Genomic DNA, 16,864 nt, shown 5'->3' on the forward strand with positions numbered 1-16,864 from the left:
CAGTATATCTCAACATTTGTATGTTTTAAAATGTCTTGTTTGTTCTAGAGATCCTGTATCTTGACAACTCCAAGTCAAAGTTTGATGCCTCTATGATTACAGACCGAATAGGCTCTAGAAACATACAACAAATTTGTCACATGTAAAGTGTGACCAAAGAAGAGTAACAGAAGCCATGAAATCGAGAAATTGCTTCTAGTAACACTAATTTTCCTGAAGAAAAAAAACATATGTTCAGAAGACATCCCAGAAAAAGTACACTGTGAGAAAGAATGAGCAAAGATTTCTACAGGTTCATGAGAAAATCCAGGCAGAGAAAAAGATCGTCTATATCTGGAAACAACAAATACCTGTCTTGTCCTCTGCAAAGAGCTAATGCAGAAGCAAAGTCCTTCATACAGTATTACAGGTGTTGAGCTACAAAAGGACAAGCCCAGAACCTAAAAATGTAAACCTGAGTCAGAAAAAGATAAAAAATATCTGATAACTTTGTAAAATGATTATTTAGAAAGAATAGCCTAGGGCCGGTCTACAACTTCCTTCTTTTCTGGATAACTGAGGGAGAGGTGTCAATCCACTGCCAAATGTATCCCTTACAAATATTCTCAATTCCCCCATGTCTGAAATCATCTAGAATCAAAGTTTTGAGAAGGCTTTAACAGACTGTCAGAGTGGGGAAGAAATAATTCACGAGGAAGTATATGTTCAAACTGAGTAATAAGATAATATCAGCTCTAGGGAGGATCTGTATATCTACTTGAAATTCCCTGTCATCGCTTTACTAAAATTGTACCTACTTAGTTATAATGCAAGTTTAGATTACTGACTTGCAGAAAATTTTCTATCATATTTTGCTTGAAAGGTAGAAAAGGAGACCAAGTCTTCAATTTTTTTCTCTCCTTTTTTTTGCCGTTATTCTTTCAAAGGATCTCAGCAGAGGGAAAGCAAATGACCAACTCCACATTCAGTTTTGTACACAGGATCACAGCTATGAGATATTCTGGAAATGCCAAAAATGTAGCCTGGCAACTCTAGTCAACATTGTCCCATAACAGCTGCTCTAGAAACAGCATTAGAAATGTCATAATCACATGTTAGTGTGTGTTTAAATAACTGAGACAGAGAATACTAATGGATTCCAAATAAGCCAGCAGAAGAAAAAAAGGAATTTGTCGGTGTAAGGGCCAAGTATCACTTAACAAACTTATACAGGGCAAATAACCTTTTGTAGGATAAAATGCTGCCTTAAAAATGGAAAAAACAAATCCTCAAAAAACACAGGAGGAACAGACACAATAAATCATAATACATTCAGCTGCAACTGTAGTGTTTTATATTTTAAAACTGAAAACCTTAACCAACTTCTTATAAGTACACACATTTGGCTACCAAGAGAGAGAGAGAGAGAAATGGCTCAAAATGAAAATTACCCAGGAGGAAACTCCTCAGAGCAGATTAGCAAACTGGAATCTGCTGGTCTATTTCCCAATGCTAGCGAGAGTGGTTCTCCCTTATAGAAAGAGAGCAGCTGGACAGTTGCCGGGGACGTGTCTAACCCTTCTTGTCCTTGCTGGCATCAGAAGATGCTCCCTAGAGGAACCTAGAGAAACAATGATTGGTCCAAAAAATAACAAATGGCCACAGCGGAGTCAGGCACTAATGCCCGAGGCAAAAGGCACCTGACTGAATGCAGAAGACCCCTTTTTTCTGTACTTACTGTTAAGGGAAGGGGGCTTAGGTGGGTCTGTATAGGATTCTGATAGAAAATTAAAGTTCTGAAGTTTTAAATGGCATCCCTCAAAACTAAGACCAATCCCCGAACAATGAAGACTGAGGTAAAACCTACTGTTTTCTCTACAAAAAATATAAAAATTTCATTGATACGCACTAAAACACCTCCATACTAGTTCAAAATTAGCTTTTTGACAAATAAAAATAATTTTGTTTAAAAACAAAAAATTAATGCTGTGGAAGATAACACTCAGTGGGGAACTTATCTGTTCAGCGTTGAAGCGTTAAACAATGGTCGATCTCCCGAAGCTTGCAAAGGAACACACTCTTCGGTAGCAAGAAAGTTCCGACTTTTTGTTGCTTAGTCACTGATTTTATCCTTCTTCCTTCATGCAAGGCAGTGGCTAGGGAGTGTAGAAGGTGTACTAAAGCTGTGGTTGTTGGTCAGTGGGTCCAGTCCTGGGCAAGACATCCTGTCCCGTATAGCTTAAGTTTACTGCAACAGTCATCCAAAGATGATCACCATTCATAATCTACAGATGGACATCAGAAGCAAAGTCCACCACAACAAATAGAATGTCTCCTGAAACAAATCTCATGATGGAATCTGCTTCATCACAGGCATTAATTTTAACCTTCAGAGGAAGGTAACTACATCCACAATCAAAACACAGCGGCCAGTAAATTTATGCTTCAAAAAACTTTTCAGGAAAGTTGACTGCAACACCTTTAAAGAACAAGCCATTTTCTGAGAAAAAATCCGTAACTTGATATAGAAAATCATCATTCACCTTTGAAGACAATAGTCTACAGACTGACTATCTTAAATATGGAATTTGCAAGTTAAATATTCATACTAACCACATGGTACCAGAAAGGTGATAGCAACTGATGCTGACCATGTACACAAAAGGCAAGACAGTATCTCATGACCATTAATAGTCTGTATCCTGCTGCTTCCATGAGATGAATGAGCTGACAAGACAAAGGCAGAAAGGATGCTAACAAGAAACATATACTATGGGAAACTCATCATGATTCTTGGACACGCCACCTAAAAGTTATGAATTTCTGTGCATATTTTAAAATGGTAATTGGTAACACAAACCATGAAAAAGCATTCCCATTATTTGGGAGATGGAGTGATGCCTTCCAACAAAAACATACTTTTTCTGTAAACTTCTTTCATTACTAGCAAAATCTGGTTTATATTGCTTCTCTTTCTCAGATTGACTGTATCAGCTGTACTAACAATACTTCTCATTTCTCTTCTAATGTCAGTCATCTCTTTGTGCCAGAGATGATAGCAACGATACAGATTACTTCAGTGTACCCAAAAGTGTTGAAACCTGAGGCTATGGCAGCACTCCAGGCAAGGCCAAATGTAGATCTCTTCCAAGAATGCAATCAGAGTGACATGCAGAATCAGTGCAATGCAGAGGGGTTAATAAGTAGTTATAGATATGTAAACACTTGTCCATCCATTCACAACCCTTTTTCCCATTTTTCACACAGAGTTGGTGTCAGCTTCAACAGTGGCAATCATCTAGAACCAAGGTTCACACCGCTGGGTGGCTAGCCATGCTATCTAGTAAATGCAGTAGGGTGCTACAGAAGCACATCAGCATTACAAAGCTGCAGTTTAATGCCAAACAGTCCCTCAATCAAAGACAGTTCTAAAAGGGGACTAGAATGTCACCTAAATGCAACAGATAAACAGTCTGGAAGCAGAGGGACAACGCCTAGATCAGAAAGTAAAGTTGTGTAAAACCTTACCATAACAGTAGACGTCCTTTTCTTCACTGTTATAGTATTCATAACTGAAGGGATCTCCTGCCAAGGATAGCCCAGCATCCAGCCAGTATATTGAATCATTTAGTACTTACAGGCACTGTAAATCACACACACGCTCCCCACACTAGGCATAGGGCATAAATGTGACATACGGACGCACACACACTGAATTGAAAAAGCCCCAGGAGGAACATAATATCTCTAGGGACAAGGAAGAAAATATGTATCCAAAAGGAAAAGAGGGAGAATTCCTCAGCCAGGAGGGCAAGAAAGGGCAGGCTAGAAAAGAGGGGGCAGGAGGGAGTGAATACTGCAACAGTAAAGAGGAGGACATCCCCTGTTATGGTAATGTTTTACACAACTGTACTATGTGTGCCCATATCACTACTGTAGTATTTGTAACTAAAGAGAGAGTACAAAATCTCAAGAGGAAACCTGAGTGGAGGACGGCTCTAAAGAGCCCTCCAGAAACCCATGCAGGACAGCCCTGGCAAAGACGGCTCTAGCCTTGGAAATAACATCCAACTTGTAATGCTTAGTGAAGACACAAGACCAGGTAGCAGCCTCAAGGCTGGAACTTGAATCCAGTCCCTTGAAAAAATCAACAAAGAAGACAATAGTCCTGGTAGAATGAGCCTTTCCAGATGAGGGAAAGACGTTTACCATGAAAATAAAAAAAAAGAAGTGGCCTTAGAAATCCAGGGTGAGAGAGTTTGCTTAGAAACAGCCAAACCCAAAGACCTGGAATGAAAGGAAATAAAAAGCTGCTTAGATTTGCAAATAACTTCAGTTTTATCCAAATAATGTCTGAGCTATCTATACAAATCCAAGGTGTGAAGAACCTCGCCCTGTCTTTGTGAAAAACTAAAAAGAGGGAAACAGCCGTGACAGACTGAAGCTCAGACATTCTCTTAGCTGAAGTGAAGACCAAAAGAAGAACAGTCTTCCAAGTAAAACATTAAAAGGAAGCTGAAGCAGCAGACTCAAAAGGAGTCTGAGTCAACTTTTCAAGTACAAAATTAAAGTCTCGGGAAAGCGAAATTGGCTTCCTGGGAGACCCGATATGGATACCTTTAAGAAATTGCTTTATCTTGAATCTAGAGGCCAGAAGAGTCAATGGCAGATCTGCAGAAATTGCTGCCAGGTGATCTTTAACTGGAGAATACACCATACCAGCATGAAGCAGATTACATAAATGAGAGAGAGAACCAGATGAGTCTCCACAGGTAGTAGATCCTGGTTTCGAGAGAGGCACCGCACAGAAAATCCTTTCATTGTGGACAGATATGACTTACTGTTAGTGGGCTTCCTGTCCTCCTGCAGAACCCCAAAGTGCATTCCTCAGAAAATAGGTGCCAAAAAGGGATCAAAACTCTTAAGAAAAAAATGGCTTTATTTGCAGTTATTATTTTATACCTGATCAAACCAGAAAAGGACATTTCAGTGGTGTGGTACATCCTGAGACAGTTTCAAGTCTTTTTAGGATGCAAAATTAATGAAGATAAAACAAAGACAATACCTGTAAACTATGTACTCACACACAAATTGGTTCAGCAATACCCATATTTATGAGGACATGAACAAATGAAGTGCCAAGGAGTATGGATTAAAAAGGATTCTGCTATGGCAGCTAAGGATATGTAGGAAGTTAATACAAAAATGAGAAATTGGAAGGTCTGTTTTATGGATATGGATATCAAGATATAAGCAGTCACAATGTTTTTAGTCCCTTTAGTTTTATGCACAGGTCAGGCATAGTTTTATCAACCAGAAGAGAAGTTGTGGAGAGTAATTAATAATAAAGAGTTGAATAATTTTGTTTGGGTGGGGAAGTTGGCAAGAGTCAAGTGGGATAAGCTGATCTTTCCAATAAAACAAGGTGGTTTGGGATTGCCTGAATTGATAGGGTATTTCAGAGTTACACAGTTAAGGCTACTATACATAGCACAAGCAGAAAGCTATAATTAAATGTGGAAGGGGATGATGATGAAACTAAGGGAAGCTCAAGAAATAGAGAGAGAGAAAGAGAGACTGGGATTTTGGATGCAGATCCTTAAGGAGAACAATAACCATACAGATCATTATATTCATAAAGTAGCAGAAAGTATTCTAAGAACAAAGCCAACATGGGAATGGAGAATGAAAATTCTGCTGATAGGGATTACTGAAATTAGGGATACAGACAACAGACAAGAGGGGGCTGAATTTACTGGAGAAAATTGGCAAAGAAACCAAGGTACTGGGAGCAAATAATTAGAGAGGGGAAAGGTAACAGAATGGGAAGAAGCCAAGAATTTGTTTGGATTGCAGCCTAGAGATCATCTTCCCTATTAAGGATTGATATCGGGGTAAAGGCAAAGAGAAAGGAATAGGGGGATGCTAAGCAAAAGACAAGCACTGCTAGTTTTGTTTGGTAGAATCTAGAGCAGAATCTACTGATAAAAAGGGATAATTACTACAGCACATAAAATATTGCATGATAATTATAAGAATCACTCAGAGGAGGTTAGAAAGGATTAGGAAGAAAGAGACTGGATAAGCAATTCACAAAGAAACAATGGGGGATATATGTATGACTCTCAATCATGCAACAAAGTCTAGAAGATTTGGGATCTTTGCTTGGAAAGTGTTTACATAGGTATTTTTATACCAAAGGTAGATTCCAAAGAATCTTCCCTCAGGTAGATAACAAATGTTGGTGGTGAGATGGGGAAGAAAGAGGTAACTAGAAACATATTTTTGGGGAGCATAATGAGTTGGCAAATTTTAAAAATTCCCTGCAGACTACTCTATCAGGCTTACTGGGTGAGCAAATTAGTATAACTAAGGAAATGATTTTTTGAGCTGATACAGAATCAAAACTGCCTAGACGTAATAAGGCCTTGCTGAGTTTAATTATGCTGGCTGCCAAAAAAGCAATTACTAAAAAATGGGAATCAAAATCTAAACCAACAGAAGTAATGAATCTAGTAACGGAGATATATCAACTGGAAGCGGGATCTTTAGAAAAGGGTAGGAACAAATTACATAGAAAAAAATGGGAACTGTGGGAACAATACTTGCAGAATAATGTTCTGTAAGAGGAATGATGTTTAAAAGAATGCAAGATTTAAATGAGCTATGTAATCTTTGATTGACAATGATTGGATAGATCATAAGTGATGCATATTGTCTGCAACTCAAAATATGTCAATATGGTTTGCTTCCATTTATATAATTGCATTACTGCCTATGTCATAAGTGACTAAGATGTTTCTTGTTTAAGAAGAAAATACATTTTTAGAACAATCCATGCAGAAAAATGGTTTGGAGGAGGAATGAGGTTTAAGAGAAGGCAGTCAATGAATAATTTATATAATGTTGCTTACATTATATAATCTATAACAACATATATGATATACAGTACTTGGAGATATAAACTTGCTAATATGGCTTGATTGCTTTTATATAAATGTAAGTTAGCCTACGTCACAAGTGAGTGTTAAAAAAAGAATCACCCACAGTGTCAGTTGAAGAGTGAGAATGGATAAGAGACCACTTCTCTGTCTTGTTGAGAAGGTCCACCCAGTGAGGTAAGTTGTGGTGATTGTCGCTAGCTAAGTGAGAACGAAGGGGGAACCAATGCTGTCTGGGCTGAAAGGGAGTCACTTGCCAGATTTTGGGAGAGTCCTATCTGATCGTGTGCAAGACTCACGGTAGCAAACAAAGGGGAAAGAAGATGTACAGAAACATCCCCTTCCATAGAAAAGGCAGGGTGCCCACTTTTAAAGTCAGAAGACTTGGAACTCGAACAGAATAGAAGGAGTTGTCTGTTCACAGGAGAGACAAAAAGATCTACCTAAGAAATATACCATCGATGGACAATGTCCAGAACACATCACTGTGAAGCATATATTTGTGAGATTTGTGCTGGACCTGCTCAAACAGTCTGCAACTAGTAAACTGCCTGAAGAGTCACTTGATACTGGACAGCTAGATCCCAGACTTGAACAGTTATGTTGTCTGTGAATATTTTGAGCGGCCAGGCATGAAATAAGGAATGAAAAGCCTGAAGAGCTAGAAGCAAGTTCCTCATCTCCATTACACTGATGTTGTCTGACCTCTGTTGTAGAGGCTAGAGAACCTGAACCATTAGAGAGCCAAAGGAGGTCCCCCATCCCCTGTCTGAGGCGTCTGTAAAGAGCTCTTAAGTCTGGGCTGGAGCTAACAAAAGGAAGCCCCAGACTGGCAGAGTTGATGAATTCACCACTGAAGCTCAAGCTCAAGGCAAGGAAGAAAAGGGACTGGAAAGTCCAGGAGTTGGCAATGATGAACCCAAACTGACTTGAGATACCATTGCAGCTTTCTCATATGGTGCCTGGCCAGAATAACCATGTGAATGGTGGAAACCAGAACAGAAGGACCATAAGAAACTCCCTAGCTATGACAAAAGCCAGAGGAAGAACAAACTGGAAAAAGGCAATAAGAGACAGGGCCTTGGAGGTGAGCAGAGATGTCAGAATGGGGATGGCATGGATCCTGCAACCAAGGAAAACTTGGTCCTGGGAAGGGGTCAGAGTTAATTTTTGAAAATTTACGATGAACCCCAGATTCTGCAACAGGGAAATAGTGAACTAGAGATTTTGAAGCAGAGCCTCGGGGGAGGAACTTGAATGAGCACATTGCCCAGATAAGGAAAGAGCTGAACTCCTCTCATCCAGCAAAAGGCAATGATAGGACTAAGGCACATGGTGAATACCTCTGGAGCAGGAAAAAGGCCAGAGAGCAAAGTAGAGAACTGAAAATGCAATGAAAAAACAGATGTAAATGTAAAAATTTCCTGAAAAGGAAATGGATGGGAATATGAAGGTAGACATCCTTGAGATTCAGAGAGACCAGAAAGGCCTGTGGAAGAGGAGGATGAAATAAAATTTGAAGAGACAACATCCAAAAAGAATGAATCTTGAGAAAGGTGTTGAGCTGAGAAAGGTCCAGAATTGGCCTCAAAGCACCCTCCTTCCTGGGAACCAAAAACATTCTGGGGAAAAAAACCCTCCCTACCTGGGAAGGGAGTACAGCTTGAATGGTGCCCTGGACTAAAACAGAATGAAGCACCATTTGGGAAAAAAGGAAGCTGTTCCTGATTTGGATGAGACATGACCAAAAAGTGAGGAAGGGATTTCCAAACCATGAAATACCCCTGGTGGATAATGGATATATCCCAAGAGTCTGTTGTGATTCTCAACCAATTTGGAAGGGACAGGGAAAGGAGGAGTAAAAGAACCTGGCTGAGGGAAAGGAGAAGCAAATTCTCAAAAAGAACTTGACTTGTCTGAAAAGTAGGTTTCTGGGAAGTAGGGGGTTGAGTAAACATAGCAGGAGGCACATGTGTGGAACCCTTTAAACCTCTGGGCTGAGGACGAGACTGCCTGTGAACAAAAGCAGATTTGCAAGAGTAATTCCTTTGAAACTTTTGAATAGGACACAAAATATGTTTCAACTCCTGCAAACCTTGCCCTTATCCTGAAGAGATTTAAAAGGTTTAGCAGTACCACCACCAAAAATATTTTTATTATCTAATCTAAAGAAGCATGCAATAGTTTGGCCTTAATGTCATCAGGCAAAGCCTGGTGATGAGGCAATAAGTAACGCCTCATAAGTGAACCAAATGCAGCAGTCCTGGAAGCAGCATCAGCCGCATCATAACTGCACTTAATAAAGTGTCGGGCAACTTGAGGAATGGAACCCAACAAAGAAAGGGCAGAAGCCTTCCTCTCAGACTCAGGAAGATTGGAAATCACCTGAGAAAGGAGAGCCAAAATATACCTGGTCATATGACTCTGACAGTTAATAGCCCTAAAAGATAAGGTCGCAGCAGTACAAAGTTTCTTGCCCAGCCTCTCCATGGCCCCATTATCCTTATCTGAAGGAAACGGCTTGGTAAAGGGCAACAGCTTTGAAGGTTTGTCTGAAGATAGAGACACCACACAAGGATCAGCAGAAGGGCATTTATACATAAATTTGTATTCGTAAGGTGCCTTGTAAAATCTGTCAGGTTACTTGGCAGTTGGGGGCTGAGACTAAGCAGCCATAGAAACTGCTGAAAAAGTATCCAAGTGGGCAGCCAAAACAGGGGGAACAGCAGAAGGTTTGCAAGACTCCATCTGAAAGTGGTCATAATCCCTTTTCTCCATATCAGAGACTTGAGAGCAATCCTTCCTATAGACTTCCATCATATATGTAACAGTGTCCCCAGTGGAGAGTTCCTTTAAAAGGGAATCTATACTACGAAAATTCTCTTCCTTTGAAAAACAGTCCATGGGGAGGGGACAAGTTCCCTAGGTTTTTAAGAGGAGTGGAAGACCAGCGAGTGGCAGGAAGAGACACCCCTTGAGAAGGCTTTTAAGCCATTAAAGCATTAAACAGCCCCTGAAAATCCTGTCATTCACATTGGGGATCATTAACTGCAGGGGAAACATGCTTGGTTTTCTGTTTCTTTTTGTGTGTGACATCCATATGAAACATCCTTGGAGGGTCAGACCCTTGGTGACACTCAATAAGTGTACTAGGGATAGCCTCTCTCACTAAAATCTGCAAAGTCCCCCTACGTCCCTCAGATATAAACAGCTGAGGTTCCCACTAAATGTCAGGAACAGATATTTGTAAAGCATCCCAGGATGTGCAAAAAGGTGGATCCATGCCAGCCTCCGTTGGGGTCATGGTAGAGGAATCTGAAACAACCACTGGACGATCCTTTGGGCTTTCACTAGCCTGGAGAGAGATGTCCTGGGGGATGCTGGACATCAACTGTATTAGACCCAATTTTTTTGGCCTTTTGCTTGACGGAAGACTGACCCTTGAGATGCGAAGACTCCACCATAGCACCTTCAGCCAACAGCTTAAGATGCCGGTTTTCAATGTAAATAGATAAGGAGGAAATGTGACTACGTAGGGTCTTAGGGACAAAAGCTTGGTACATAGAACATGGTGTATGGTTATGGAAAGCACCCGGGAGACAATGGTCATGACAGTCTTTATGGGGAATCTGCCTCGCACACTGACATTTTCCCTTTCCGGATGACATGAAACTAACCAATACTAAAGAAAAAAGATTATAAGGAGAAACCTCAACTAGGCACTTATCTGAAAAAAATGGCTCTGTAACCAGCACCAAAGAAAGGCACTCAGAACAATGTTCAATGATGACATTTGGACTGCATGCAAAGTAGTTTTGAGGGTATGTATCCGTACGGGTCACTTTTATGTCCTACGTCTAGTGCAGGGGGTGTATATGCAATATACAGTGCCTATAAGTACTAAAGGCTTTAGTATACTGGCTGGACATTGTGCTATCCTTGGCAAGAGATCCCTTCAGTTATGAATACTGCAACAATGATATGGAAAGACATCTTACAAGTACTATTTCAAAAGGAGTCCTAAATGATTTCAGTAGACACACAAATGAGCTACTATGTCTGTACAGAGCTCAAGCTATTTGATTTTTATAACCAATGGAAGAATGTTCATGTGTGCTAAGTCAGCAAAATGCACATGCACTGAATATTTCTGCTCTGATATGCCAAATTCTTTCAGAAACAACAAGGCTGTAAGTAATTTGTTAAAACAGCCAAGACTAAAACTGAGTTAAGTGTGACAGAAATATTAACCATCATAAACATTAGAACAATGTATGCAGACTAACAGTTTAACTTTCAAACCTGGGCTTACAAAAATAAGAATGGTTGGTGGTATATGTGCTGTAGAAACAGGGATATTTTGCATTTACTACTAGGAATGCATGCCACAGAACCCCTAAATTTCAGGCACTTCTACATTTCTGCCAGCACCAACTCCATAAACAGCACAGCAGCAGTAAGAAACCTTAGCCTAGCTTGTTACATGGTTCAGCTCCTTTTATTTGCCTCTACCTTGAATCTAAGTCATTATTTTTATTATATTTACTACATATCTTGCTTATTTAGCACCATATTTCATTATTTATTTTTTATTTTACATTTGTTGACCGGGTTTGTCTGGCTGAGCTAGTGGCTCATTTTCAGCAGAGACCTGGGAAGAAAAGCTCCATAGTGAGATACATTTCAGTTACATTTATTTTTAGTTCTTCGGTTACTTTTACTTTTGGTTCTTTACACCCACTCTAACCACAAAGGCTTCCCTCCTCCTCTGTCCGATGTGACCCATTTACTCTTCCCAGAGTAAAATCCCATCAACCCCTCTGTTCAGCCTGGAAGTAAGGGTTGAACACCAAGAGCGGTATCATCATCCAAGGGGGGATTTGAGATTTTTCTTACAGTATCCCTATGCTCCTGCTGCAGTTCTGACTTCCACTTTTAGCATCTGCATGTTAGCAAACCTGCATGCTTCCATTCCTGCTGTCTCACATTTGCAAGGTAATCATGGTCAATACCAAGGAACAACCACAGCCCCTGCCAAAAAGTGGGTGAGCTGACATTCCCCACTCTACTCCAACCTCCCTATGGAAGATCCCCCAGTATCAGAGTTGCTAAAAGAACTCTTCCCCAGTGTGACAGAGCTTCATCTCTCTGACATTTGGCACCAAATGTGGCTAGCCTGTCCTATAGCTAAACCACCAGGGCACACAATAAGCCTAGCTTAAACTCCAGTACAGTAACCCAACCCTAACCAGGACCACAAAGCTAATTTCTATCACAAAGAGAACAGCAGATGTCTGATGATAGCAGAACATGGTCACGACCATACAGAACTGGTGCCAAAAGCCATTTTATGCTATCTGCACATACAATACCAGGGACATTGAAAGATGGCAAGATAGAAAGCTGTGTCATCACTCTCAAAGTTGGGCATGCAACCAGAGATGACGTGTATACAAAATAAAGATGAATCAGTTTGCATCATTTCCCCTCCTCCTCTTAGTAAAGGAAATTAGTCCTCCAAGTCCAGGCTTTCAATTCACACTCAATCTTTAAATAACACAGGACTGTTCCTCAACCTAGGTGAAACAGGCCACAACTGAGCTACTCAGTACTGTGCTAACAGGCCAACAAAACCTGACTAAACCCTAATCGTTTGCTATACATACATACATAAATATATATATATATATATATATATATATATATATATATATATATACACACACACACACATATATATATATATATATATACATATATACACACACACACATATATACATACATATACAAATATATGACAGATCTTAAATGCAACTGATTTTTTTCCCATAAAAACAAATGTTTTATTGCTGAGTATTCACATTAGCCATTCTAATAACTCACTAATCAATGTACATTAACATTAAAAAACCTGGCTTATTTTATATATAAATATATATTTATGGAAGGAAGTATGAACACTTACGTCCGTCAAGACTTCTGGAAATTCGTTTACTTGATGTACGCTCAAAGTATGGTGCAGGACGATCTATAAGTGTACTTGCTTGCCGAGTTTGAGCTTGTGTACGACCGCTGTACCGAAATTTGGAACCCAAGGTTAAGAACTTGGCCTTCGGTGGTTGCTCTGGTGACAGTAACCTATAAGATGGGAAAATAAGAAAATAACATTATGGAAGACATGCAAATGCAGTCTTTGGAAATTCTCAAATTATAAAAGAAAATAACTAAAGACAAAAAATGTGTTAGAAAGGAAGCAAACAAAGAATACGTTAATATTTCTGTTTCCTTACTATTAACAATTAAAAGAACAATAACTAGTAAAATTATCAATTCAATACACATATAGGCATCTTATTTGAATAACATTATTTTAAAATTTAGATGGTCAGATGCGGTAGCAGTGATGTACAATATTTAGAAAGGAGCCTTTAGCATCATTTCAACACCAGAAAAATTCTGAGGCAGGTTACTAGAGATGCTGAATTCTAATGGTCTGTCTTACAGAAAAGCAATGGCATAGCTTAATGTAGGCCACCTTGATCTAGTTCTATCAATGGGCGACAAGACAGCGTGACAAAGAGGTTAGGAGCTAATGGATGTAGTCTATATGGATATAACTATTTCAGGAAGAACTTTCACACTATAATAATAACCATAAGGATGGTAAGGAAGTTAAAGGGTATGGCTGTGGAGCCCAAAATGAGATGGATAGAAACACTCGAAAAAACTGAAAGAATTCCTGAAGAAACAGCTTTAAAACAAAACCAAATAAAATTAAAACACTGGGAAGGCAGACAGTAATCAAACAGATCATGAGCATGTTGGCTGAACAGCATATCCCTCAAAGAGTGGGCATCACGATTCTTGTTCCAGAGGGTCTATATCACTTCGGCGAAATGGCAGAAGTTCAAATACTATATGTTCGAGCTTCTAACCTCGAAGTGCAAAACCATCGAAGGCTTAGAACAGCGATTTATTTTCCCAGGGGATCGCTGTTCCAAGAAACACACACAATACAAGCACACCACAAAAACAGCAATCCACGCACACACACACACACACACTTAAAATCCTACATCTAACCCTACACTCAACTGTACATACACTACTATCTACCCACTTACCTTAACCCAAACCCTAACCCTAAGGTCCGTCACTATCGCACACTCACCTGACCCGCGCCCTAACCCTAACTCACCTATCCGGCCCTAACCCTAAAGTCTGTCACTATCGCACACCCACCTCACCCATGCCCTAACCCTAATATCCGCACAATCGCACACTTACCTGAACCCAACCCGTAACTTTCCACCACAGTGCTGAAAACAGCGAAGCCATAAAAACGCCCAACTGAATTCTTTCCCTGGGAAAGAATTCGGTGTTCCGCAGCTTCGCGATAATCAGTTTTCGAACTTCAGTGCGAACATATGGTGTTCAAACTGTTGAAGTTTTGACGAACTGATAGGAACCCGTTCCAGAGCTCATCCCTACAGCAGACCAGCTCAGCTATGTCATCCTGTGTTGGTAGACATCCACATCTGCGGTTCTAGCCAAGGCATCACTGAAGTTCAAATTATACTGAATGACATGGTATTTCACTTTAAAGGTGAAGGATTCTCCATGACCACAGACTCTTGGAGGTCTTTTACCTTATCCAGGACCTTCTTAACTAAGTGCACCTAGAATAAGGATAGGTGAGATGAAAACCAGTGGTTCAAAACCCAACATGACAGTTGAGTAGAGCCTTCTTCTTCATCTGTCCAAAGCTTTGGACTCGCTGCTTAGTGTCAAGATATTAAAATATTTTGGTCTCTGGGATCTACAGTGCACCAAACACATTATATACAATTTAGTGCTTGTAAGGAATAATGACAGTTTCCTGGGACCAAGGGGGTAAAATCTGGGTGCCTCCAGTTGGTAAAATTGCATCCCCAATGGAATGACAACAGGCTTCCCCCTCTACAACTAAACTAAGTGTTACTGCAAAAGGGTCAGGAACAAGAGGCCAGTCAAAATTGATCATCATCCTAACAGCAACTCCAAAGGGGAAGTCGTACAGAAAAAAAAGCATTATCCCTGACCATCTCAGACACAGAGTCATCAGTCCTCTGACTCTTCATAGACTCTGGAGGTGAGGGAAAACCAAGGCATCTAATGCCTTAGGTACAAGATCCATACTTGTAATGACAAGACTAAATGGTTCCACGTATTTGAGCAACCATGTAGTAGTAGCTGATCACATGCTAGCCAAGGTGGCATAGTGCAAAAAAGAAGTCTGTACTAGGACAGTTGTGGGCTTCTGACCAAAATTCATTAGAGTGTGAATATGCATATGAATTTCAAGCTCTTGCCAGACACCAAACAGCTGCTTAACATTCAAGCCTTGAGGAGTGAGATTTAGTGCAAGATGACCACGTAGACTCTTCCTAACAGGTCCCTGAAGTCTGGACTAATTGGGAAGAGCCATTAAAGAAAACCCAATCCACTCTTTGATGACTTAGCTGGCCAATCATGATTTCCAGATCTTCTGGAGAAGGAGTTGTGAAAAACCTTGGGATGCAATTCCAGTATGGCAGCAGAGGCTGTACCTCCGTCTATACAATGTCCTGGGCCTGGGGTGAGGCAAAATACTAGGAGGAGTATAAACTCCAACTGTACGAGGGTAAGCTCATCAACCAACTGGTTAGCTGGTTGGCAGGAGGTTCAGGCCTGGACCTAGACTTTGAGTGCTTGTCCTTGTGCAGATATTCCACAAGACACTTGCGACTGCAAGAATGACCCTCCTGATAATCTCCACACAGACAACTAACCTCCTGTCTTTTATAAGTAGGCCAACAACTTTGTCTACCTTCAAATACTGAGCAGTTGGAATGCATCCGTAACCCTTCTGGGAGTTACCATCATGCTCATTCCCTAGACAGTACAAGTAAAGCCAGTGTCCTGGCAGGTAATTTGAAGGCCTTAAGGACACTGATTATGATGTTAAGGAATGCAAACGCAGAACTTTTATAGACAAGGTTCATTATCTGACCTGTATAAGTAGCAAGAAAGAACCTCTAGAGTACACTCATCTCCTGAATGGTTTAAAAAGCTGTTAGGAGCTTCATTAACTGACTTGGTCTCTGACTGCTTGTCCTTGTGGAGGCACTTCAACAAATGCTTAGAGCTGTGACGGGCACATTTCTGGCAGTCTCCATACAGACAACTCAAAACAACTTCTAGTTTTATAAAGTGGGCTGGGAACTTTTGTCACCTTCAACAATGAGTAGCGAGGATGAAACTCTGGCCCTTAAGACTAGTAATGTGTTTGATCCTTACATAGTATAGACACCAGTCTGGGTCCTGGTTGGCAATTTAATGGTCACACGATTATTAAAATGTTTATACATGCAAACACAGGACTTTACTGATAACATCATGGACTGTAATCTGGACTCTAGAAGCAGCAAATAAACAATGTGCTCTAGGAAAAGTGTGCTTACAAATCTGGTGCATTATATCATAGCTTGCATTGGGTGGATACATGAATGTCACCAAAAGGAGGACTGTAGTGAAAAAATGCAAATTTCAACTGATTACTCAAACAACAACACATGAAGGAAGAGCATCACAGTTAAACTTGGTTGTTTTTTCTATAAACAATGCAGCCACTGATTCAGATGTTCAAGACTGTCCAAAATCATATGGCCTGCAGGATCACCTTAATGTAGCCCAAGACAGGAAATCCTGAATTATTGACTTCATTACCTGCTACAATTTCTATCACATTTTGTTGGAACCACTTTTTTTTTTTTAAATCAAAGAAAAAGAGAAATAATTCTTTCATTCTTCATATACTAGATAATTCTGTTTCTAATTCCACCTTAAAAAGAAGTTATGTCTTACCATAACATTCCATCTGTGTTGCTGATCTTCTTCCATTCATCACTGATGGGTTCGGTT

At 40.2% G+C, this 16,864-nt stretch overlaps 1 protein-coding gene across 21 annotated transcripts in view; it reads right to left on the minus strand.

Moving 5' to 3' along the window:
• EPB41L2 (erythrocyte membrane protein band 4.1 like 2) overlaps positions 1 to 16,864 on the minus strand; it is a 2,741,769-nt gene that overhangs the window by 566,395 nt on the left and 2,158,510 nt on the right. For all 21 annotated transcript variants that reach the window (XM_044064528.1, XM_044064527.1, XM_044064516.1 and 18 more), the window contains one exon: positions 12,888 to 13,060. In XM_044064528.1, coding sequence (XP_043920463.1) covers positions 12,888 to 13,060 — 173 coding nt within the window. The remainder of the gene's footprint in view (positions 1 to 12,887; positions 13,061 to 16,864) is intronic.

The sequence above is a fragment of the Protopterus annectens genome, chromosome 1.part0 (genome assembly GCF_019279795.1).
Source record: "Protopterus annectens isolate FY-2018-M chromosome 1.part0, PAN1.0, whole genome shotgun sequence".
NCBI classification, from domain to species: domain Eukaryota; kingdom Metazoa; phylum Chordata; order Ceratodontiformes; family Protopteridae; genus Protopterus; species Protopterus annectens.